Consider the following 25,335-nt stretch of genomic DNA (forward strand, 5'->3'; position numbering starts at 1 on the left):
ATATGGGCGGGGGCCCACGTCAATATTCTTTCAGGGGGGCCCACGACTCCCTAGCTACGGCCCTGATGGTGTATATGGTGTGTATGATGTGTTTGGTGTGTATCCGCATTATATTTTGCGTTGGAGGTCCGTCACTGCAGTTAGTCGTGTTTCAGGTAAGTTTATTGTTGCCGCGGCGTTTTCCCGACACGTGTCCCTGTCGTCTAGCTGTGCGACTGCCATAAACAGTCGGTTTTGTGTTGGTGTTGTTGTCTGTGCTATTTTTATTAATTTGATTGTTAAATTGTATTTTGTGGTTTGTCAGATCGCATGTTCACCGGAGCAATTCTGTGGGCGTGACTCTGCCGATCAATTAGTCGTGTTTGTTTGTTTGCTCTGCTCTCATTTCACCTCTGTTAAAAAGCCTTCCCTGGATCCCAATCTGGTCCAAAACTACAGACCAGTCTCCCTCCTCTCCTTCGTGTCTAAAACTCTAGAGTGGGTGGCCTGGGATCAACTATCTGAATTCCTCATCCAGAAGCATTCCTTGATAGATATCAGTCTGGTTTCAAAGTTGGTCACTCCACTGAGACCGCACTTCTGACAGTGTCTGATGCTCTCCAAGCCGCTAGAGCTGCCTCTCTCTCCTCGGTCCTCATCCTCCTCTATCTGTCTGCAGCATTACGACACTGTAAATCACCGGATTCTACTGTCCTCTCTTAACCAGCTTGGGATCAAAGGTGCAGCACTAAGATTGTTCGAGTCCTACGTATCTGACAGATCCTATCAAGTGGTCTGGCGGAGCTCTCGTTCTTCTCCTCTGCCTCTCAGCCAGTGTTCCGCAGGGCTCGGTATTGGGTCCTCTTCTTTTCTCCATTTACACCTCCTCCCTCGGTCCAGTCATAGCCTCCCAAATACCACTGCTATGCTGATGATACTCAGCTCTTCCTCTCCTTTCCACCTGGTGCGTCAGACATCTCCGCAACATTGCTGCCTGCCTGTCGGACATCTCTTCACGGATGTCTGATCACCACCTCCAACTCCACGTCTCCAAAACAGAGATCCTTCACCTCCCAGCTGGCCTGTCCTCCTGTCATGAACTCTCCATCAAACTGGACAACTCACTCGTGTTCCTACCTCCTTGGCTAAGAGTCCGGGAGTGACGATTGACTCGAGTCTGTCTTTCTCTCAGCACATCGAAGCCACAACCCCCTCCTGCAGATACATCCTGCATAATATCCGCAGGATCCGTCCTTACCTCACAATTGACTCTACCCAACTACTTGTCCAAGCCATGGTGACATCCCGTCTAGACACTGCAGCTCTCTCTTGTGTGGCCTTCCTGCTACTGCCATCAAACCTCTACAGCTGATACAGAATACCGTGGTACAAGTTGTGTTTGACTTGTTGAAGTGTTCCCATGTATCTCCTCTTCTCATTTCTCTGCACTGGCTTCCTATAGCTGCCCGAATCACATTCAAGACCCTGGTTATTGTCTACAAATACATCAATAGAACTGATCCTAAGTGTCTACAGGACTTGATCAACCACTAAACCCCAGCCAGACCCCTTCGCTCCCCTACTTCTGCTCGCTTGGTGATCTTGCGCATGAAAGGTCCAAAAGCACGGAGGTTCTCGGTTCTGGCTCCGTTGTGGTGGAACGACCTCCCCCTCTCACTCAGAACTGCTGAAACTCTGTCTATATTCAAGAATGATCTGAAAACTCACCTTTTCCAGACCCGCTTCGCCCAAGATCTCTCCAGTTCACGTAAGGTGTAAATGTTCATCCACTGTAACTTTATGATCATCCCCAGATAAGCCTTTACACAGCCGCTACTCCTGTATCGTATGTGAATGTCTGTGTACCTTTTTATTAAAAAAAACTGTAGGAAGGTGATCAGGGTTAGTCTATCCTGAGTTTTATGCACCTACTCATGTGATGAACATCGGTGCATCAAGGGGAAAGTAACAAACTAGGTTTACTTAAGAATCACACGTCTGCAACTATGTCTCTTTCTCCCAATGTAATGAGCACATTGTATTTCTCTGAGATGTTCGTCGCTTTGGAGAAAAGCATCTGATAAGTGAATAAATATAAATGTAATGTATGGAGTGTATTTAGTGGTCCAGGGCTGGACACTGGACAGGGAGTTGGTCTCCTGTGTCTGAGCCGCTGCCCACAAAGGTGAGAAAGGTGTGATGCTACTTAGACACAACTTGTTTGGCTTTTTCAAATGTTCATAGTTTGCTAAGCTGAGCAGGGTTTCACCCTAGATGAACTTTCCAGAGCTTTCCATAAACGTCAGGGTGACAGCGCAGCAGTGCTGTTGTTTACGGACATCGAGACGCCAAACTGGAAACGCCTGGATTGATCTCCTGATAAAGCCACATGTAGATATTTCCCTCCCTGAAGAAGGAGAACACTGATACATGACACTGGGGGGTTGTGATTATGCAGGAAGCCATGTTTACACAATGTGTTTGGCTCCGGTCCAAACACATGCGTACGAGATGTTCAGGGCTGCGGTGTCACGCTCTGGTTTCCCTCCTTTAATCTGGAAACACTTATGTCGGTACTTCCTGGTGAAACGCTGCTGCTGGGAAACTCCTCGCTCTGCATCCCAGTGTTGTACGCAGATTAACCTTGAGCGACCGACTGACCTCGCTGTGTCTCCAGGGCCGAGTGCAGTGACAGCGAGCGCTGACCGAAGAGCTTCTCCGAGAGGCGCTGCGGTAAAAAGTACTGCGCTCTATAAATGGCTACAGTGGAACAGCGCACAGGTGTAATGTTATAATGAAGGGGGCGATGATCGCCGACTCATGTAAAGGTCCTTAGGAGCACGCAGGGCACTGTAGCACATGTTCTACCAGTGTGCTGGAGCTGCGTCAGTGCTGCATCAGTGCTGCGTGTGTGTGCGCTGGGCCAAGGGCTTTCTACAGGTGATGCTGACACACCGAAGAAGGTAAGTGAACTTTGACTGGGGGTCAGCTGTTTTCCCACATCACACACACACACACACACACACACACACACACACACACACACACACACACACATTTTCAGAACCGCTTGTCCCATACGGGGTCGCGGGGAGCCGGAGCCTAACCCGGCAACACGGGGCGTAAGGCCGGAGGGGGAGGGGACACACCCAGGACGGGACGCCAGTCCGTCGCAAGGCACCCCAAGCGGGACTTGAACCCCAGACCCACCGGAAAGCAGGACCGTGGTCCAACCCACTGCACCACCGCACCCCCTTTCCCACATCATCACACACTTTATTGCAGCACTCAGGCCACTGCTCTCTAGAGTACTGAGCTCGTGGCTCCCCCTGCAGGACAGAGACACACACTGCAGGGCAGCGAACACAGCGACATTCATTCATTCTTTCATTCATTCATTCGACAGTGATTACATTGATTCACTCCTTGATAGAGGAGGGTAACTTTTACTGTATCAGTTCGGGGCATGTACCTCGATTAGGGAAGTTCTGTACAGCAAAAAGGGGCATTTGTTGCAAAAATAAAAGAATTTTACAGTAACAAACTCTCTCTCCCTCTCTCTCACACACGCACACACACACGGCTGATTTCTTTTTAATGCATTCAAGAGAACGAGGAAGAATGTTTCTAGAAACGTGCAAATATGTAAATATGTTCCCTGTGCAGAGATATTAGTATTTAGTGCCACTTTGTGGCGGGTTTTTCCTAAAGTAGGAAAAACGAAGGTGAGGAGATAAGATAAGATAAGATAAGATAAGAGAACACCGTCTGTTTGCACAGAAATTTGTCTTGCTTCACCAGCTCAGCAATCAATTCACCTCAGACATCACACAAAACAATAATAAAAAGCCATGATTACATAATACAAGGAGGTGAGAAGGACGAGTGGAGAACATCAGGCACAGAACAGACGAGCAACAGAAGTGCACAACAAGTCAGTAAAACCATGCCATGGTACAGTGTGTACAAACACAGTATCGTGCACTTCGGCACATACTGTAAATATTCAAAATTATGCTTCCAGACCTTCTCGTTCCCCACACACTCGCGCACCAAACACCAGCGCAGCGGCACGAACAAGGTTTACTGCGATTTACCACAGTATGAAGAAGAGAAACCCTGGAGGCGCGTTCAGCCCTTCATACGGCACGGGGAGCGTTTTACTCTAGTAATTCGCGCCAGGTACCTAGGCTTGGTCCAGGGAACCCGTGCGCTTCCAGTGCAGCTCCGCTGCGCCACCTGCTGGCGCGAGGAATGTTCTTTTTGGGTGACCTGTCAGTCAACTGAGGGGGGCGCGGTGGCGCAGTGGGTTGGACGGGTCGGACCGGGTCCTGCTCTCCGGTGGGTCTGGGGTTCGAGTCCCGCTTGGGGTGCCTTGCGATGGACTGGCGTCCCGTCCTGGGTGTGTCCCCTCCCCCTCCGGCCTTACGCCTTGTGTTACCGGGTAGGCTCCGGTTCCCCGCGACCCCGTATCATGGGACAAGCGGTTCTGAAAATGTGTGTGTGTGTGTGTGTGTGTGTGTGTGTGTGTGTGTGTGTGTCTGTCAACACAAGTTTGATGTTTACTGACTATTTAAGAGGGAAACGAAGAAACATGAAATGAATTATTGAGGAGCCCGGGAGTGTGGTGCAGAAAGGGTCTCGAACCCCGTCACCCGGGATTTGACCCGATCCCTCGGCGATGGAGCGCGGCCGGCCGCTGGGACGACAGCAGCTCACGCGCCGCGGGCTCCGCCCACTCACTCCGACCGACCTATTATATCGTGGCGTAGAAGAGAGCGGCGGTCGCGTGGACGTGATCGGTCTCTCTTTCTCTCTCTCTCTCGCTCCCTCCCTCACCCCTTTGTTTGTATAGTTACTTTTTTCCTTTTTACTTTTCTCCATCTCCCCGGACCAGTGTGTGTGTTTGTGTGTATCGGTGGCGCCGCCTGCTCAGTGTGTGGGGTGTGTGTGACGATGGCTCGAGGACAGGGAGTGGAGCACAGCAACGCTCTACTGCAGCGCAAAGCGGCCGCGAGCGCGCGCACACAGGTGAGAGCAGCATCACCTCTCGTGAGTCTCTCGTGTTCCGAGGAAACACACGCGTGACGTGTGTGAAGCGCTACGCGGCGCCGGCCACGTGCTGGGGGAGGGGGAACCCCGCGCTCGGCACGGCACGTGGCCACAGCCGCCGGGGTGAATTCACCACGGTATTTCACTACTTCGTTTCCCACCGAAGAGCGCGATCCTCCTCGGGAGCCCGTGGTCATCGGTGGTCATCATCATCGAGCGCTTTTCGAAGCGGCGCCGCTGTTTGTTGTGTCTGCAGGGGGTCCTTCGTCTTGTTCTGCGTGAGTGGAGACGATTCACTCTACCTCTTACTGCAATTTTACTGTAACTGTGTTACTGCGTCGGGCGAACGAGCCGAAACGAGCGGCGGCGGCGGCGGCTCCTTTGTGCGGCGTCCGCGCGGGTGTCGCGTTACAGCTGCACCGCATCCCATTGGCTGCCGATTGGACACTGATTGCTCACTGATCGGTACCGGCTTAATATTGTCCATGATGGTGTGTGTTCGAATCCCCGAGGCCGTTTGAGAATGTTGCTATAATAAGTAGTGCGCATATTAATAACGGTCACTGTTGATCAGGGTGACTTTGGCCCTTTGGTTCGTTCTTCCTAGGAAAAGAAACCTTTCACTCTATAGAGACACACACACACACACACACACACACACAGAGACAAGTGTGACTTGTGGCTGTTGAAACACCGCTGTGTAGAGTTGAACCCTAAAAGAATTGCAGTTCATGCCCACGCGTGACATGTCCCTCAGCACCATGAATTATATCGCTGTCCACGTCTCCCTTCCCCAAGAGCTCAGACAGACAGTTGACACATCCACCCTGCGATGCCTCATTTCACCTTTCTTTCACTGCATTTACCCTGCTCACACCACCTTCTTTGCGATCAGTGCTTCGTAAATGCTTTTGGGCAGCACGTTTGGTTTGGAGAATTTGAAGGAAGTTTTGTGTCCAGAAGGTCCTTCAGATGACCTACACCTGCAGAGGCGATTCTCCATGGGCTGGAGCTTATCTCCTTGCCACAGGAGCTCCTGCGCAACATCTCTTGGCTTCTTGGACTTGTACGGAGCCGGTGGTCAACTGGTGTTTGGTGGTTCTTGGCCGTTCAGCTCAGGTTCTCCAGAATCTGACTGAGGAAGCAATGAGTGAAGCTCGCTTTCAACCAGAGCTTTTGGAGGGAACTGCTCATAAATGGAAGGGCAGCTGCAGCAGAGCTCTGCAAGGGCAGCTTCTGGCTGGAGAAGAGACCCCCAGCGCAGGGAACTAACCCCAAGGGCGGGGGAGACGGATCTCAGAGGAATGTCAGACGTCTGACTCTCTCTCTGAACTTGGTCCTCGGCCGCAGTTCTGTGGCACCAGGCGATCGGGGAAGTAATGGAAGCTGACGAGAAGGGAAGCAGATGATGGAGGTGCTCCTCATAATCTGTGTGAAAATGGTGTGTGGAGCAGCTCTGGTTCCCTTCTCGTCAGCTTCCGTTACATCTCCGATCGCTTGGGGAAGTTCTAGTTCCATGGAGAGAGTGTGTGTGTGTGTGTGTGTGTGTGTGTGTGTGAGAGAGAAAACACACAGGAAATACCACCCTCCTCACTCCTTCCCAATTTCTGGCGCACTTGCTGGGCTGGAATGTTAAACCTACCCAGAATCCCATTGTGAAAGCCAGTCATGAGCTGCCAGTGGGTGGAGTTTGGCCCAACTGCACTTGCGCAGCGATGCGCGTTAATGTGATTCTCGTACTGTTGCGCCACCCATCAGTCACGGAAAGGCCAAGGCTCTGCTGCCGTCCAGAGTGTGTGAGAGAACGCACAGCAAGCAGTAGGCAACTCCAGCAGATCCTCACACTCATGGTGTCGTGCTGTTCCCTCCAGGCCACTGACCTGTAACTCATCCTGAAATGACCTCCCTCCTGGGGAGGGGGCGGGGCTCTCAGCTCACATGGTCTACATTTACCTTGAAAATGTACAAATGGACATATTACGTTCATATCACAGGTATCTGTTTTCTACAGACATTTATTCACAACTGAGGGTAAACAAAGGCGGTCTGACACCACCTTGTTGCTGGTTCACATCCCTCCAGTAGTTCCTATAAGTGTGACATGTCACGTCATTGCCCGAACCGCTTGTCCCACACGGGGTTGCGGGGAGCCAGAACCTAACCTGACAACACAGGGCGTAAGGCCGGAGGGGGAGGGGACACACCCAGGACAGGACGCCAGTCTGTCGCAAGGCACCCCAAGCAGGACTCGAACCCCAAACTCACCAAAGAGCAGGACCAACCCACTGCGCCACCGCACCCCCTACTAAGTGTGACATTCAAACAGCAAATAGATAATCATAACAGATGATGTTGGACTCATTTATGGAGCTGTCAGGAGATCGGGTGAGAAGTGGCCCTGAAGGTCTTGGATCTGAGAAGGATTCAGTAGCTTTGAGGGACACAGGGTGCTCATTCCACCACGTCAGGAACAAAACTACTAACTAATAAGCGGTAAGATGTTGGAGCTGTTAAGAGTGGGACGACCAAGCGTCCGGAGCTGAAGGTGTGTCTTGTCGGACTGTACATGTCTCACCTGTGTCTGCCCCCACCCCCCATCAGGGTGCGAGGATCCAGCTCTCCGTGTGCCACAAGCTGTGCTATGCCATCGGCGGAGCTCCCTACCAGATCACGGGCAGCGCCCTGGGCTTCTTCCTGCAGATCTACTTGCTGGATGTAGCGCAGGTGAGCGAACGCCTGGTTGCCGGGGGCCCCGTGTCTCGGGGAACAATGGGGCCCCTGTGGGGGGAGTGTGGGGGTGGGGGGTCAGCTCTAAGCTCAGCATGTGACTTGCCGTGGAAGCCGGTGCCGTGGTTCCAGGTCCGGGTTGGGATTACTCCAAATGGCAGCGTGCCGGAGCCCCGCTGAGTGTTACAGTGGTAAGAAGAGGGAGCAATTAAGGGGATGCTGACATCCTGCAGACTCCTGCGTCCCCCGTGTCCACTGCTGTCCCTTAAACCCATTTGCTAACCACAGTAGCGTTGACCGCTCGCACAGTCGGAACCGGTCACCTCGGGCTCTCGAGCTGCTCGAGCGGGAAAACGTCCTCTGCTTTATGGACTGTGTGTGTGTGTGTGTGTGTGTGTGTGTGTGTGTGTGTGTGTGTGTGTGTGTGTGTGTGTGTGTGTGTCCTACAGCTGGACCCCTTCTGCACCTCCATCATCCTGTTCATGGGCCGCGCCTGGGACGCCGTGACGGACCCCACCATCGGCTTCCTGGTGAGCCGCAGCAGATGGACCCGCATCGGCCGCATGATGCCTTGGTAGGTGCCCCCCTCCCCCCCAGTCGCTCACACCTTGGCGCCGGTGTGTGTCACACTCAAACACACCTCTCTCGGTACCCCACACTCGGGTACATGAGCAGTGAGGGTGGTGGGGTCGTTGGGGGGTGATTTTGCAGGGCGGTAGGAACATTACGCCTGCGTATGCGCGCGCGCACACACACACACACACACACACACACACACACACACACACACACCATTTACCAAAGGAAAATAGGACAGGGCCCTAAGGAGCCACTTTACTCTTTACTCCTCCCACATAGTAAAGGAGAGCTGCTTGTGGGGGTGTGAGCAGTGACAGGAAGTGATGATGTGGGGGACATGTCACACCGACGCTCTGCGTCCAGTGGAGTCACGGGAAACGCCTAAAACTGGGAAGGAAATAATGATCATAATAATAATAAACACAAGAAAAGTGATGGAGTTATTTCGGTGAAAGTAATCACACTTTTTATTGCCGGTTAAACTTCCATAATGATGTGTCTAATGATTCCACATATTTACATTTATATTTATTCACTTATCAGATGCTTTTCTCCAAAGCGACGAACATCTCGGAGAAATACAATGTGCTCATTACATTGGGAGAAAGAGACATAGTTGCAGACGTGTGATTCTTAAGTAAACCTAGTTTGTTACTTTCCCCTTGATGCACCGATGTTCATCACATGAGTAGGTGCATAAAACTCAGGATAGACTAACCCTGATCACCTTCCTACAGTTTTTTTTAATAAAAAGGTACACAGACATTCACATACGATACAGGAGTAGCGGCTGTGTAAAGGCTTATCTGGGGATGATCATAAAGTTACAGTGGATGAACATTTACACCTTACGTGAACTGGAGAGATCTTGGGCGAAGCGGGTCTGGAAAAGGTGAGTTTTCAGATCATTCTTGAATATAGACAGAGTTTCAGCAGTTCTGAGTGAGAGGGGGAGGTCGTTCCACCACAACGGAGCCAGAACCGAGAACCTCCGTGCTTTTGGACCTTTCATGCGCAGGATCACCAAGCGAGCAGAAGTAGGGGAGCGAAGGGGTCTGGCTGGGGTGTACTGGTTGATCAAGTCTTGTAAATATCTGGGATTTAATTAACACCTGCAGTAACATGCTGTGTGCGATACCCTCTCGAGATGAATTTGTGAATAAAGCCTGAAGGAGCGGGGCTCTGCGAGGGGCTCGAACCGTCATTGGTCCTCCCACAACACACCATTGTTTCTTGTCCAATCAGTTGTGAGCACGGTGTCCGTAGTGCTAGAGCCTGGCGCTCCTCAGGTGCAAGGCGGCTCAGCGGGAGGTTACTGTAGGTCAGGCTGTGGCGGGGGGTCTGTGAGCCTCTGTTCGCCGCACTGGTCAGAACACCTCGTGTTTCCGGTGAGCCGTTGTGGGTTTGTGCCCGAGAGGCCAAGCGGGGCTCTGAGTGCTGAGTCATGTGACACTCCAGCACTTCCTAGGCCCTGCCAGGCTGGGATGTGATCTGAAGCCCTCCTGTGAGACTCACTGAGAGAGAGACGCCCATCCGGCAGGATAATGCGCCACTTCCCCTGGAAACGCATCCGCTCCACAGCTCGTTGTCACTCTGCGCTGGGGTCACACGAGGACGGGACAGGGGAGCAGGTGACTGACAGGGCCCTTGTACCCGAGCGCTCGGCGACACACTCTTCGCAGCGAACGGGGAGCGAATGGATCTGCAGGGAATCTTCTTCGGTGTGCGGTGTTCAACCATCAGCTTCAGTCTCAAGCCAAACCTGACACACACTCCCCCCTAGCGGTGTGTGTGAGTGTGTAACATACAGGGCAGAAGTGCACATGGTGAGAAGCATGCTTTGCGTGTTTTTACCCACCACTTGCTTCACGTGTGTGTATGTGCGCACGCACACGTTCTCTGAGAACGTGACCCTGCAGTTGGGAACATAGTGGTAAAGGACATGGACTTGTAACTGAAGGTTGAAGGTTCGAGCCCAACTCTGACTGGCCACACAGATCTCTAAAGCAGGAGTTGCCATTGGATCAGCACCATGTGCCCAGCTCTGATTGGCTGTGGCTAAGTGGGTGTGTCTGTGCCCCTTTCTGATTGGCTGTGGCTATGTGGGTGTGCCTGTGACCCTCTCTGATTGGCTACGGCTATGTGGGTGTGTCTGATGTGCCCAGCTCTGATTGGCTTACCCGTTCAGTGTTTTCTTTGTACTTGGAGAGAAGTGCAATCAGGCTTGGCTCATGAACTTTCCAAACCAGAACTGAGACTGCAGGTGTGGGGTCGAGACCTGGTTAGAGCACTTTCTCGACTCTTATGTTGCGCATACAGGAAGTTCTGCAGTACCCTGCTCTGACTGCTCTGCAATGTTTACCCTGCTGGTTTCCAGCAAACAGTCCTAGACAGCAGGTGTGTTGTTTCCTGGTCTCTCAGTAGTTACACTGGGACAGTGAGTGACTCAGATCGTGTGAAAGTGAACAGACAAGTCCCTCAACGAATAAAAAGATGTATAATTATGGTTTAAAAAAAACAAGATTTCAGTCAAACCTATCTGTACAAAATGTTCCTTTTCCAAGTTGGAGCATCTAGTTATCCTTCACTGCTCATCCTCTCCTCTCTCTCTCTCCCTGCTGATTGGTTCCTTCCACCTGCCTGTCACTCTGCAGGATCGTCCTCTCCACCCCATTGGCTGTGCTCAGCTACTTCCTGGTCTGGTGGGTCCCGCCCTTTGAGCAGGGCAAGGTCCTGTGGTACCTTGTGTTCCTCTGCCTCTTCCAGACGCTGCAGACGGTGAGCGTTGCTATGGGAACCAGGGTACCTGCCGTTGTTTCCATGGATGCTTGCTGACTGACTCGTGTTTTTCCCGTGGCCCCGCAGTGCTTCCACGTGCCCTACTCGGCACTCACCATGTTCATCAGCTCCGAGCAGAGGGAGCGGGACTCGGCCACTGCATACCGTGAGTGATGCCGCCCACCAGCCACGCCCCCAGCACCCACAGGGAGCCTACGCAGTGACCCCCACGGCTCACGCTCCCCCCCCCCGCAGGCATGACCATGGAGGTGCTGGGCACAGTCGTCGGCACGGCAATCCAGGGGCAGATTGTGGGCGGAGCCAATGCGTTTTGCAAAGCCCAAGTCGTGGACGAACCAGGTGTCTTCAACGCCTCGGCGTCCCCAGCAGGAGCAGATGCCAACGTTTCGCACGCCTGCCTCGACTACACAGTGGGTGTCAAAGAAGGGCTGTTCCCCCTGCTGGCAGAAGGGCTGCACTGCACCTTCTGACACCCTCTTTTCTGCTGCTACCCCCCTCTCAGAAACAGGCGTACATGGTAGCGTCTGGGGTCACCTGTGCCATCTATGTCCTGTGTGCCGTCGTCCTGCTGCTGGGGGTCCGGGAATATGGTACGTGCGGGGGGTGGGGCCCTGAGACCCGTCCTGAAATGTCACGTAAGGCCGACGTTGAGCAGTGTCCCATGTCCCCAGACTGCAGCCCCTCCCCGTCGGCGAAACCCCTGTCCTTCTATAGGGGCCTCAAGCTGGTGATGGGGCACGGACCTTACGCCACGTTGGTCATGGGCTTCCTCTTCACATCTCTGGCCTTCATGGTGAGTGCAGGGCAACGCCTGGGAGTGATGGTCAGAGGTCAAGGAGACTCACCTGTGTGTCTGTGCCCCCTTTTGACAGCTGCTGGAGGGCAACATCGCCCTCTTCTGCACCTACAGCCTCAGCCTGGCTGGCGACTACCAGAACATTCTGCTGGTGATCATGGTGAGTCCCCCCCCCACCCCCCCTTGCGGCTCCTCCAGGACCTGCTTGAACAAAAGGCCCCATTTATGCAGCGCTCGCTCCGTTGCCATGGAAACTGCTTCTCGGCCATACTTCTATGGCAGCCGTCCCTCCCAGGTTGGGCTCATTGGTTTTAGAATGATGGACCGAAGCAGCATGTTATCCCGGAGGTGCACAGCTCCAAGGGTCAGCAGGTAGTGCAGTGGCTAGAGCGCTCATGCAGCAGTTGAAGGTTCTGGGTTTGAATCCCAGTCCTGCTGTAGTACTCTGGATCCAGGTACTTACCTGTACTGTGTCAGTCCTGGGTTCCCTCTCACTCCCGAGGAAACGTGGTGCAAGAGGGATGTTGGTGGAGATGAAGATGATGGAAGAAGGAAGTTGACAAGTCGTTACCGGTTGCTCGTTTGATTGTGTTGACCGCTGGGGTCCCGACTCGACGACCTTCCGGGTTGAACCGCACTCTGTGTTCCAGCTCTCCGCCACGCTGAGCATCCCGCTCTGGCACCGTTTCCTGATCCGCTTCGGGAAGAAGACAGCCGTGTATGTCGGCGTCACGGTAAGCATGAGCTCGTAGCCTACGGCAAGACACTGTAATCTGCACCGGCACCCTCGGGGCCTCCTGCTCTAACTGTGTGTTTGGGGCTCCTGTAGTGGGCGGTGCCCTTCATGGTCCTCATCGCATGTGTCCAGAGCAGCCTGCTGGTGGCGTACCTGTGCTCGGTGGCAGCGGGTGCCAGCGTGGCGGTGGCTTTCCTCCTTCCCTGGTAGGTCGCAGCAGGGATGGGGGTGAGTAGTGGCGGCGGCGGCACCCTCGCATGGCAGCGAAGGTCACTGCGCCCCGTGTCCCTGCTCCGCAGGTCCATGCTGCCTGACGTGGTGGACGACTTCAGGGTGAAGAACCCAGAGTTGCAGGGCCACGAGGCCATTTTCTACTCCTCCTACGTGTTCTTCACCAAGTTCGCATCCGGAGTGTCGCTCGGCGTGTCCACCCTCAGCCTGTCGTGAGTGCCTCCCTCTCTGTCTCTCACGCACGCACGCACACACAGCCCTTGTGTGGACGAGGTTGACCCAGGCAGCTGATTTATATTACATACATTTATTCCTTTATCTGATGCTTTTCTCCAAATCGACTTATAATGTGGGGGTGCGGTGGCACAGTGGGTTGGACCGGGTCCCGCTCTCTGGCGGGTCTGGGGTTCGAGTCCCGCTTCGAGTGCCTTGCGACGGACTGGTGTCCCGTCTTGGGTGTGTGTGTCCCAGGTTAGGCTCTGGTTTGCTGCGACCCCACTTGGGACAAGTGGTTTTGGATGATGTGTGTGTGACTTACAATGTCAGTCTACCTACAATTATTTACCCATTTATACAGCTGGGTAATTTTACCACAGTAATTTAGGGTAAGTACCTTGGTTGAGGGGGTGCGGTGGCGCAGTGGGTTGGACCGGGTCCTGCTCTCCAGTGGCTCTGGAGTTCGAGTCCCGCTTGGGGTGCCTTGCAATGGACTGGCGTCCCGTCCTGGGTGTGTCTCCTCCCCCTCTGGCCTTATGCCCTGAGTTGCCGGGTTAGGCTCCGGTTCCCCGTGACCCTGTATGGGACAAGCGGTTTGGAAAGTGTGTGTGTGTGTGTGTGTGTGTGTGTGTGTGTGTACCTTGGTTGAGATGGGGTTCAAACCTGTAACCTTTAGGTGCAAAGGCAGTATCTCTAACCACTAAGCTACTAGCTGCCCCCATGACCAAATAGTTAAAGCACCAATGATGTGTGCAGAGGCTTAAATTCCCCCCCACGCCTGTGAACCACCCCCACCCCATTCCCAGGTTTTCAGGCTATGTGACGGGCAGCTCTGTCCAGCCGCCCCTGGTGGACTTCACCCTGAGGATACTCGTGTCCCCTGTGCCCATCGTGCTCATCTTCGTCGGCCTCCTCATCTTCAGGCTGTACCCCATTGACGAGCAGCGGCGGCAGGGCAACCGCAAGCTGCTGCGGGAGCTCAGGTAAGGGACACTCACTCGCTCGCTCACTCACTCACTCGCTCACGGTGACTAAAGACCACCACTGTGCTCACAGCAGCACTGCTCAAGGGTCTTGAACTCACAGCCTTCCAGCTCTGAGCGGCTCTGTGGGGTCCCTACAGGAACAAGCAGCCGGACTCGGAGACGGACTCCATGGAAACGGGCACCGTGGTTTAATGACAGCGACCTGGAAGACTGCCAGCAGGGGAGCATCATGGTGGAGCACTGGGGGGAGAGGCGCCTGCCGAAACGGGATGCTGTGCGTCTCCCTCCTGTGGGCCGTTGCACTAATGAACACTCTGCGTGTGAGAGGGTTAGGGTTCGAACCGGAAAACTGAGCAATGTGGGACTGAGTGAGTCAGGAACTGAGGTTTTCAGTGTTTACAGTGTAGTTGAAGCACTAGTGTAGTGTAGTTGACACTTTGATATGGGTGGGTGTGTGTGAGGTGGGGTCATCCTTTGGAAGGTGGCACTGTGACATCCCTTTAGCTGGAAGTGTGGAGAAGGCCAATGTTAAGTGACCAGAGTCCACTCCTTCCGTGTGTGTGTGTGTGTGTGTGTGTGTGTGTGTGTGTGTGTGTGTGTGTGTGTGTGGTGCAGGTGCCAAGGGCAAAGCTGCTCTGTAGTAGTGTGAACATGAATATGTGTTATAAATAAATGTTATTTCTGAACTTTATTCTGTGCCACTAGATGATCAGAGAAGCAGAGTGGAGTCATGAAGCCCCAACTTGTATCGTTCTGAATGTGAAATTCTTTCTGCAGTGTTAAATTTTGATGGACTCGTCGTGCGTGCGTGCGTGCGCGCGTGTGTGTCCGTGTCCATTTTTGTCATCCATGAAGGAGAAACGGGCGCATATATGAACGTGATTTTATTCCACTCTTAATGCTTCACAAGGACTTTACAGTTTGCCTGTACCGTGGTAATGGAACCTGCTAGGAAGGGTGTACGTTCTCAATAAAGTGCTGTATGAAAATGTGTCAAACTGAATAAAAACAGCAGGGATGAGGTTCTGCTGGAAACCATTCGAACCCGTTTCGGCCCCCCTCTGCTTTCTGTGTGACCCACGTGTCTGCAGACGTGATGGATTAGTCTGCACGGTAAAGTAAACCGAAAATGCAAGAGGCCCTGGTCAGTGTCCCGAAGGAGAATTTCAGTGTCGCTTGAGGACTGAAAGAAAAAGCTGGTGATTTTTTTTTCCTTCAGTCAAATCCCAGAATACAGGTGGGTTTTACAGAAATTTCTACAACATTTACATGAGTTCATCTGCTGGCAGTTTCCCCCCAATTTACAGTGGGGGTCCGATAGGGACGTTTACCCCGGATTACACCCTAAACCAGGTACAGAGGACACAAACGGTCCCACATGAGAGAAGGCGGCCGCCCTTTAAGTCTTTTTAATATGTTTTACACGTTCCAAAAAAATCCAAATGATTAATTATTATTTTGTAGGAGTTTTCAGTCGTCGTTCGTGTTGTGGCCGCACTGCCTGCGGCTGCAGCAGCTGCCAGAAGCGGCGGGGTTTCTTGAACTTGAAGTAAAACACTGGTAAACTGCTCCTTTAAATTAAAAGATGTTTACACTGAACTGTTTACCCGCGCGGCTGTATCACGTGACACGGCACTGGCGTCCCTCATTAATCAGTGTCATTTACTTCGTTTTTCTTACTAAACGGATCACTTGGGCTTGTTCAGGTCCTCAAGCGGAACAAGCTGAACCTGAAGCTCTTCGTGTGTGGGCGTGGGCGTGGGCGTGGGCGTGGGGGGTCACACCTGAATTCCTCGTCCCTCCGCTGAGTGGCGCCACCGCACCACCAAACAGACACCCTGAACCCACGGAAACGGGTGCGAGGCTCATCATCGGCGGTCACTGTGACACAAAGTGACCGTGACCACGACCACGCTGAACATGAATTTCTCCGCGTGTCTCTGTTTGCTTTTCTTCTCTCCCTGCTGGGTCGCCTTCTCAACCCGAACCGCCCCGGGCTCAGGCTCGTTCCCTCTCCCCCTTTCCGTCTCCGTCTCCTGCTCCAGGGGCGCGCTCGAGCTTCGGGTCACGCCCCCCCCGCCGGGGCTCCTCAGGCTCGGGCGCCGGTGCCGCAGTAACGGCGTGGATCGCGCCACGGGGGAGCTGCTCTTCACCTACCCGCTGAGCGCGTGCGGTAGCACGCGCCAGGTGAGCGCGCACGGTCCGCGTCAGCTCAGCGCGCCGCGCTCCCCGCACACCACTGGCGCTCACGCGCTCCTGTCGCCCCCTCCCCCCCCCAGGTGCGTCGCGACTTTCTGCTCTACAGATTCGTGCTGCGCTACGGCGGGTCCGAGCCGGGAGCGCGCGGCGGCAGGGTGCACATCGAGTGTCGGCTGAGGAGGTAGGCGCGCGCCTCACCTGAGTGAGTGAGTGAGTGAGTGAGTGAGTGAGTGGGCGGGCGGGTTACGGTTCGTCACCTGCCCGGGCCGAGTGTGGTTAAAGCACCTGTCCCGCGCTCGCAGGCTCCAGCACGTGTACAGACTGGCGGTGCGGCCCACGTGGGAGACGCCCCGGCGCGTGCAGCTCAAGGGCCCCACGGTGGGCTACAGAATTCGGCTGATGGACGGTAACAGGAGCCCGAGCGCCACGGCACGTGTCAATAAGAAGCGAGTTATTAAGTTATTCAGAGTAACGGAGTGAAAGCTGAGCTCCGCTGTGCGTCTGCATCACCTCTAGCTTTGCTTTCCCACGTATCCGTTCGGCACACGTGTGAGAACAACACAAAACACGCGATGCTCTGTGTTGTGTGTGTGTTTGGCTCGGAAAAGGCGACGTCTCTCGTGCTCCTTCCAGACCGTCGGACCGCCCCGCACCCCGACGCTGTCCGCCCCCTACGGCAACGGGTCAACGTCCGGGCGTCCGCGGTCCACCTGCCCCCAAAGGGGCGCCTCTACGTGGACCGCTGCCACGCCACGCCCTCTGCGGAACCCCGGCGCGGCCCGAGACACGTGCTCGTCGAGAACTTTGGGTAAGTGTGTCGCGCGCCTTTTCCTGGAACGTCCCTCACCCTGGGGAGACCGTGTGGTTGCGCTTCACCAGCACTGGACACACGGAGCAGGTGAGGCAGGAAGGAGAGCAGGAAAGTGTATTATTTCTGAAGTTGGCCTGAGGTAAGAGAGCGGTTGTCCGGGGCCAGCGTGGCACGGTCTCCTTCTTCGCTGGCCATTTCCGAGGGGTCCCGGGCCGAGTAGGAGAGGACGCACCTGCTCTTTGTGGGAGCGACCAGGAAGAAGAAAAGGCGCAGGAGGGAGGCTCGGTCGATCTCCGCTACTACACCGGGGGTGCCGGTCTTGACCGCGACCCCTCAAAAGGGCCGAGAAGATGCTCCCTCCTCCACAGCTGTAGCTACCCCATCGTTCGGCCTTATTAGTTATCGACTTGTCTCGGGCGGGGTCTCCCCCAGGGTTCCGTCGGTCAGGGCCGGGGGACGAGTCCCACCTGACAGCTGTGGAGGAGGGAGATTTTTGTTTGGAAAAACTCTTGGAATAATTGATTTTAATTTGTAGATTCTTTTGGTATTTCAAAATTCTGAAATGTTTTATTTAAATATGTGTTTTGTATGAATGTTTAATGTTGATGGTTTTTGATGACGGAGTTAAATTTGAATGTGGCGTTTCTGGCATGGGTGCCTGGGTACTTTTCTTGTGGGTGTGGTACAGATGTTTTAAACTTTGTATTTAAACCACTTTTTGGTGAAGGCTTTTAAAGTCCCAGGTTCTTTTTGTCATAATAGATATTTATATTTGCTTTTAAATTCTGATGTTTATTATTTTTTGTGTTAGTGATCCAAGATGTTTGGAGAAGTGAGTAAGCTCTGGCATGTTTATGTTGAGAGAGAGTTTTTTTTATAATGAAATGTGTGATGATGCCTTTTGGCTAGGATTGTTTTCTGCTTTCTTGTCGCGAGGTGCTGCTGCAGAACTTAGAGGGGATAGAGGTGATCCTAGGACGTGACCAGTAGGTGGCTTCTCCGCCACTGGCATGGGGTGATCCTCTATCCTCTGGAAGGCTTTTATTTTCTTTGGACAGCCCAGCGATCCTAATGCATGTCCAGTAGGTGTCATGACCGCCACTGTCATGGGGTGAACTGGAGATTTTATTTTCTAGAACCCTTTATTAGTTTTACATTAGTTTATACGTGAAACTTTTGCCGAGAAGAGCTCCACCTGCGAGAAAGGAACCTCCAATGGGGACCCCATTGAAGAACGCAGATGGAACACTGGCAAAAACAATGGACACCGGCAGAACTTCTTTCCCGCCAAACGGAATGAGGATAGCGGGTGGAGGACCGTTGGACCAGCAGGAAGACGGAGACTTCCATGACCGACTTAGCTTTATAAAAGAGGTAATTTTGGGTCTCCTCGATCTTACTGTGGAGGACGTTATTTGTATTCAACAGAACAACCTGCTGAGGTTCTTTGATGTCACTTTAACCACAGAACTTTGTTTTAAAAAGATGACTGTGAATTATGGAACCTCCGCTGATCATCCTGGATTGAAATTTGATGTCGAGAACCGGTGGGTTAATAACGAGCACATAGTGACTGCATGTCTTTACGAGATACGAGAATTTTTACAAAGGCATGTTGAAGTTTTGCAGGGTCATAAAGATATGAGGGATGAACTTGGGTTCCTGAATGGGAAAAGACAGTTCCGGATCCGTTTGCTCTTTGATCCACGAGGTTTTGATGGGTTTCGCTGCCCACCCGCTACCTTCAATTTGGGTACAAGCAAGGGTTATCTTTTTTTATTCTAAGCAGCCACCCTTCTCTTGAGTGTGCCAGGGGTTTGGGCATACGGGGGCTGAGTGTACCAATATGTGGTGCAATAACTGACTGGAGAGAGGACACATGGCTAAAGACTGTAAAGGTCCATGCAGGGGTAATATCTGTGGGGCAGAAGATCATCTTGCCCGCACCTGCTTTCAGAGGAAACCCTCCTATGCCGACACCATGTCGGGGAGTCGGGTGTCTGGAGGAAGAGATGTTTGTCCGACGTAATGTTGCTGAGGAGCAGGTGCATGCAGAGTTAGGAGCAGAGAAGGAACACCTGATGTTTGTGACCCCAAGGACCTCACCCACCAAAGCCCAGAGTACCCCAAAGGATACAAATAGGAAAAGGAGTAAAGGCCCTACTCCAAAGGAATACAAGAAGAGCAGAAAAGAGGAGGGGGTGAGCAGGAAAGAGGAAAAGCCAGCAGCAAAGACGGAGGAGGACCGAGACCGATGGAAGTCATACGGACTGGCCGGTTGTGGCCGCACCCCCGTACAGTATGATGAGTTCCCCTCTTTATTCAGACCAGAATGATGATATTAATGAGCAGCCATATGTTGCTCTAGATTTTGAGAGTATGATAGAAATGTCGGGAGGGGAATGAATTTGTTTTAAATTTGTTTTTAATGAATTTTAACAGGGCTTTATTGTTCTTATGGTTGGTTAATTTATTCTATTTTGCTCCCTTTTATGGCTGATTTTAAAATTTAATTTTAAATGTCAGAGGACCGAAGAATCTTTTGAAAAGAGCAGCAATGTTCGATAGGCTTGCATCCTCCGTCTTCCAGTTATGTTTTTTACAGGAAGTCCACCTTCGAGACTAGCGGGATGCGTCTACATTCTCTGCTGGTTGGAAGAAAAGTAGATCGTACTGGAGTGTGGGTGGCGTCCACTTCACAGGTGTTGGCATTCTCTTTGGTGACCGAAGTTTTCAGAATGTAAGCACGTTTACTGTTGTACAGGGTAGAGTACTGGGAGCGGACGCCACCTGGAGGGGACAGCGCATCCGTGTGATGTGCATCTATGCTCCCGTAGAGGCCGCATCCCGCATATCTCTTTTAGAAGAGTTGGCCCCTTTTTGTGTCTGTAATAGACATTTAATAATTGGTTGGGATTTTAATATATATCTGGAGGGTAAAGAGGATGTTAGCATCAAGCATTTTAAAAATTTTATGCTCAGATTTGGTCTTTCTGATGGTTTTAGAGTATGCAAACCCAATCCTGCGGGCATTACCTGGTCTAATACATGTAGTAGAGGAGCACAAAGTCACCTGGATTACATTTCAGCTTCCGACTCTGTTGTTTTTAAACGGGTTCATCTCTCTCCTTACTGGCCGACAGACCATTTGATGGTGGAGGCTGCGGTTTCCACAGAGGCCTCGTTGCACAGTCCTGGGTACTGGAAACTGGACGTAGATGTTTTGAAGGAGAAAGAGTATAGGGACCTTTTTATGAACATTTTAAGGTGTGGCAGGAGCTCAAACCTTTCTGTAGCTCTGCTTCGGACTGGTGGGAAGCCACCAAAACGAAGGTGCGAACTATTACTAGGCAGGATTGTGTTCGTAGAAAGGCCCGATCTCGCAGAGCTGTTCGGAAAGTGGAGGAAAAAATTGGGAAAGCTCTATGTCCACCATAATAATGAGAAAGATTTTGATAGTGACAGAGATGTGGAACTAAAGGCGGAATTAAGGTGACTATATGACCAGCAAGCTAGTGCTCTCCTTGCAAGAGCTCGAATAAGAGAACTGGAGGAAGATGAAAAATGTTCCCCCGTCCTGGGTGTGTCCCCTTCCCCTCCGGCCTTACGCCCTGTGTTGCCGGGTAGGCTCCGGTTCCCCGCGACCCCGTATGGGACAAGTGGTTCAGAAAGTGTGTGTGTGTGTGTGTGTGTGTGTGTGTGTGTGTGTGTGTGTGTGTGTGTGAGAGAAAAATGTTCCTCCTTTTTCTTTAAGAAAGTGAGGGATTTCCAACACAATATGGCTTTCACTTCTTTGCGAACTAGGCAAGGAGAGCTGGTCAAGGATACGGCCCGGGTGACTGGGGTTGCTACAGAGTTTTATAAAAGTCTTTTAAGGTAAGGGAAACCGACCCCGTCACAGGGGATTCTTTTTTACAGTATTTGCAGGCAACTCTCCCGGCTGATTCCCGGGCTTGCTTAGAGGCACCCATCGCTCTGGGGGAACTGTCTGATGTGCTCTCCAGAATGAATCAGAGGAAAGTCCCAGGTTTGGATGGACTGTCGGTGGAATTTTATTCCACATTCTGGGATGTTTTGGGCCCTGTCTTCCTTGAGGTTGTGGAAGAAGTACTGACCCGTGGTAAGCTAACAAAGAGCATGAGATCAGGGTTGGTGTCCTTGTTGCATAAGAAAGGTGATAGAGCTGATCTGAGCAACTGGAGGCCCCTGACCATCCTCTGTGTTGACGCAAAGTTAATAGCTAAAATCCTCGCCGAGCGTCTGAGGAAGGTTATGGCCCTCCTGGTTCATGAAGACCGGACGTGTGGGGTTCCCGGGCGCTCGGCGATCTGGAATTTACGTCTTATTAGAGATGCGATCGCCCGGGTGGAGGATCGAAGAGTTCCCCTAGCGCTGATCAGCTTGGACCAGGAGATGATGTTCGATCGGGTGGACCACAGTTTTATGTTTAACGTTTTGGGCAGACTGGGATTGGGCCCCATTTTTCTCGGGTGGGTTCGAACGCTCTAGAACGAGGTGGGCAGCCGGGTTTCTATTAACGGCTCCTTTGGGGAGTGGGTGCCCCAGTTGAGTGTGGTAAGACTGGGGTGTCCGTTGTCTCCCCTTCTCTGTTTTGTACGTGGAGCTGCTGGCGTCGGCAATTCGGGTCCACCCGGGAATAGATGGGTTGCTCATCCTGGGAGGCCGGGGTAGGACTGTCAAGTTGGCTCAGTATGCAGACGACGCAGTCCTGTTCACGTGTTCCTACCATTTACTTGCCCAAGCGTTGCACCTGACTCAGATGTTCGGTAGGGCCTCGGGTTTGGCGCTCAACCTCTGAAAGACAGAGATTAAGTATTTCGGATTATGGGGAGCGCGAAAAGACGCCTTCGGTAGTCTTTCGCTTTGTAGCGGTCCCCTCAGAGTGCTGGGTGTGGGTTTTCTTTCAGAAGGAGCGGCCTGGGTCAACTGGGAGAAGCGTCTTGCGATAGCTAGGTGGAAGATGGGGCCGTGAAAGGCGAGGTTCCTGTCCTTCCTGGGTAAGGTATTGATTTTGAAAGTCGACGTCCTCCCGACCTTACTCTATTTGGCTCATGTCTACCCCATGCCTCGTTACTTAAGGAAAGGGTTTGTCAAGGATGTGTTTGGCTTGGTATGGGGTGGAAGGCATGAGTTTGTGAGGAGGGAGGTGATGTACTTAGGGAAGGGCAGGGGCGGGAGGGGGGTTCCTGATTTCCCCTTAAAATTTGATTGCCTTTTTTCACGCAGCTCCCTTGGAACACCCACACCAGCATTTTGTTCGCCTCTGGCTGTCTTTCCCGTTGTGGCATTTGGTGAATTTGTGGTCCAAAGCTGGACCAAAGGCTGAGTTTCTGCCAGACCACTATAAACAGATGGTGAAATGGAGTAAGATCATTCCGGCAGACAGACACAAGTACCCTCCCCAAGCACAAAGTGTTATATAATGCTTTGTTGGAGAGGAGGGCAACGTGAGTGATGTTGGGCCTTGGGGAAGACATTTGGGCTTGAATTCAGCCAAAGGGGCTCGACAATAGGCTGCAGGATTTAAACTGGCAGTGCCTCCATGAAAGACTACCTGTAATGGAGAAACTTTATAGGTACGGGTTGACCGGACATCCCGACTGCCCGCGACCCCAGCGTTTAGGTGCGGAAACGATTAAACACGTTTTTTGAGATTGCGGTTATGTCGGGACAGTCTGGTCACTGGTCGAGCCTTTGGGCGGAGGGTTAGACGACGAGATGGCGTTTACTTTTGATGATACCATGAAGGGACTGTCCCCCAAGGAAAACAAAGCAACCTCCGGTACGATTTGGTTGATTGTGAGTTTGACAAAGAGAGAATTGTGGAATGCACGCATTAACCTTGTCCGAAAGGGGTTGAAAACGGGAGCTTGTGGTGTCTTTTTGAAAATCCGAGCTGAACTGAAGTTCAGAATAAAGCGGGATCTGATTGCCTGGGGCTACCACGAAGCAAAGGACAGATAGAAAGGCCTCGTGGAAGAATGTGCTTGAAGCTCTGAGGATGGATGTCTGCTTTATGGAACTGCATTCTTTTAAAACATATTGTACTTTCTTGTATCCTACCCCCTTGTATATTTATTTAATATGTGTGGCTTTTACTTGTATAGTATTTTATTCACAGATTATAGTCTTGTTTTATTAGGTTTGTGCACTTTTAACTAACTCTTAACTAATTCTTTTAATTCATGTGGTTTTTACCTGTATAGCATTTTATTCACAGATTTTAGTGGCCTTGTTTTATTAGGTTATTCTGTGCACTTCTAACCTTTTTATATTGAGGACCAATTTATTTCTCTGATTTTAGGTTTTAGGGGGTATGGTAAAGTTTTATACTGTAATTTAGAAGTATTCTGTCTTTTGAAAGATGCATGTATGTGATACGATGACTTGGGTTTAGCTGCTATTGGGGAACAGTCCTTTCATGGGTATGTTGGTGTGGGGAAGACGTGGGTTAGTTATATATTTTGAAGCCAGGAAGGGGGATTTTTAGGGGAAAGAGACTTTGTTATTGTCTTGACAATGCATTTTATGTAATGGCTTTTTAGTAAGCTTTGTTGACCAACTGTAGGAAATGTGGTTTTAGATTTGTTTGATCGTAGATTTGTTGATGTTTGTTTTTAATTGTGTATTGCATTAATTAAAAAAAAAAAAAAAAAAAAATTCTAAAGTTGACCTGTGTTGCAGCGGTCCGACTTTGGACGTGACGGTTCATGTGTTAATCATCGCCATAGTGGTCGAGCGCTACTCGGTTGTGCTGGTGTTGACCGTTGTCCATCTTTGTCCAGCTGTATGGTGGATCCCAGCGGGTTGTTTACTCACCGCACACGCAGGACCATTAACTACAGTTTCAACGCCTTCCAATTCAGTCAGGACCCCACAGCCCAGGTGAGTTGAGTTGGTGTCCACTTTGGTGCCATGTGGGTATGTAACCTGCCCCAGAGGATCTTGGGAGTGATTGAGTAAACTCCCCCCCCCCCCCCAGGTTTTCTTGCACTGCAGGTTGTTTGTCTCTGCCGAGGGTCCCGGTCCCACGACCAAGTCCTGCTCCTACAGCTCGGAGGAGAAGAGGCGCGTCCTGCGACCTCCGCGTCCCGCCCAGGTGATCCTTGATCCAAGCAGGTGTTGGTGACCTTTGACCTTACCCTGATCTCACAGGTGGCGATCCCTTGCTGGTCCCCACTCCGTCTGTGACTGCTGCGACTCCTTTTGCGTTCAGACCGAAACCAGGCGATCCATGTCTGAAGGTATAGCCATTTCCTGGTTTACATAGGCACTCCCACACTTCCTGGAACCCACAGATCTCACATGCCTGGCTAAGGTGTGTCACTCCGCTGCCAACACACTTCCTGTAAGCTGTGAGAATGGCTCTTCCCGAACCGCCTCTTTATGACCGTTCTATTTTTACTAAACCCGTAGGGTTCCAAAGCAGCGGCCCACTCATGTTCACAGCCCAGGTGTCCAGGCCCCGACCCAAAGACCTGCCCATCAGTCCTTCGCCAGACTTCAGGGATGATGATGTCTTGTCTGAGGTGAAAACGGATGTGGGTGAGGATCCAGTGCGACAGGATTTGCAGAGACACGGACATTTCGAGAGTCCTTCTGGGGAAGGGGTGGGGCCAAGGCCTCAGGTGGAGGTCCGTGAAGCTGTGCGCTACAGTCCTCTTTCTAGGGTTGCGGAAGCCAGGTTTCTCAGTGACTGTGGGAGACCACAGGAGGGGGGGCTGTCTAACAAATCAGCCCCGTCCCTGCAGGGACGCAGTCACGCTGGCCTTTCCCCAGAAGGGGGCGATGCTGGGTGGGTGGTGGAGGGTGAGGACCGGCGCTCCGGGGTCGGGGACGTCCTCTTCCTCAATGGCTACGATGGACCGCTAGATATATGAGGTTCTGCCCCAGCTGATCCTGGCCAACGGCCCCAGGACTCGTGGGAAGACGGCCGAGTTGAGGGGGACGTGCAGGTTGTTCCGGAACAATAAAACTGAGGACAATCCGTTTGTGTCTTAGTTTTTTTCATTTGCACAGGTGACAGAAACACAAGAAGACAGAAGGGCGGCTTAGTGAGCGGTGCGTTTTTAATCGCGAAGTCGGCAGTGTCTGGTTTGGGTTCGATACCCCCGTCAACCTTCGTCAGAGCTCTCGCTCATTGTCGCAAGAAATTACCACCTTTCTGTGCTGCCGAGCGGCTAAACGCGTGGCTTGGCAATCG

General features: G+C 52.2%; 2 protein-coding genes across 4 annotated transcripts; both read left to right on the plus strand.

Annotated features, from left to right (window-relative positions):
- Nucleotides 1-2,880: 2,880 nt before the first annotated feature.
- LOC108931270 (sodium-dependent lysophosphatidylcholine symporter 1-B-like) lies at nt 2,881-15,137 on the plus strand. 3 transcript variants are annotated; one of them, XM_029258437.1, is made up of 14 exons: nt 2,881-2,942; nt 7,633-7,755; nt 8,208-8,332; nt 10,992-11,115; nt 11,203-11,281; nt 11,371-11,546; nt 11,639-11,726; nt 11,808-11,929; nt 12,009-12,092; nt 12,583-12,666; nt 12,762-12,874; nt 12,968-13,111; nt 13,922-14,098; nt 14,239-15,137. In XM_029258437.1, the coding sequence occupies exons 3-14, from the start codon at nt 8,241-8,243 to the stop codon at nt 14,291-14,293; spliced, it is 1,338 nt and encodes a 445-aa protein (XP_029114270.1). In that variant the 5' UTR covers nt 2,881-2,942; nt 7,633-7,755; nt 8,208-8,240; the 3' UTR covers nt 14,294-15,137. The 3 variants fall into 3 exon arrangements, with proteins under 3 accessions (XP_029114270.1, XP_018602456.1, XP_029114269.1); XM_018746940.2 differs by lacking the exon at nt 2,881-2,942 and adding an exon at nt 4,772-5,010; XM_029258436.1 differs by lacking the exon at nt 2,881-2,942 and adding an exon at nt 5,185-5,309.
- Nucleotides 15,138-15,880: 743 nt separating this feature from the next.
- On the plus strand, nt 15,881-25,118 carry LOC114912294 (zona pellucida sperm-binding protein 3-like). Its single transcript, XM_029258439.1, has 8 exons — nt 15,881-16,288; nt 16,381-16,481; nt 16,603-16,706; nt 16,934-17,108; nt 23,918-24,017; nt 24,115-24,200; nt 24,288-24,376; nt 24,549-25,118. The coding sequence occupies exons 1-8, from the start codon at nt 16,022-16,024 to the stop codon at nt 25,010-25,012; spliced, it is 1,386 nt and encodes a 461-aa protein (XP_029114272.1). The 5' UTR covers nt 15,881-16,021; the 3' UTR covers nt 25,013-25,118.
- Nucleotides 25,119-25,335: the final 217 nt, after the last annotated feature.

This window comes from Scleropages formosus, chromosome 15 (genome assembly GCF_900964775.1).
Source record: "Scleropages formosus chromosome 15, fSclFor1.1, whole genome shotgun sequence".
NCBI classification, from domain to species: Eukaryota; Metazoa; Chordata; class Actinopteri; order Osteoglossiformes; family Osteoglossidae; genus Scleropages; species Scleropages formosus.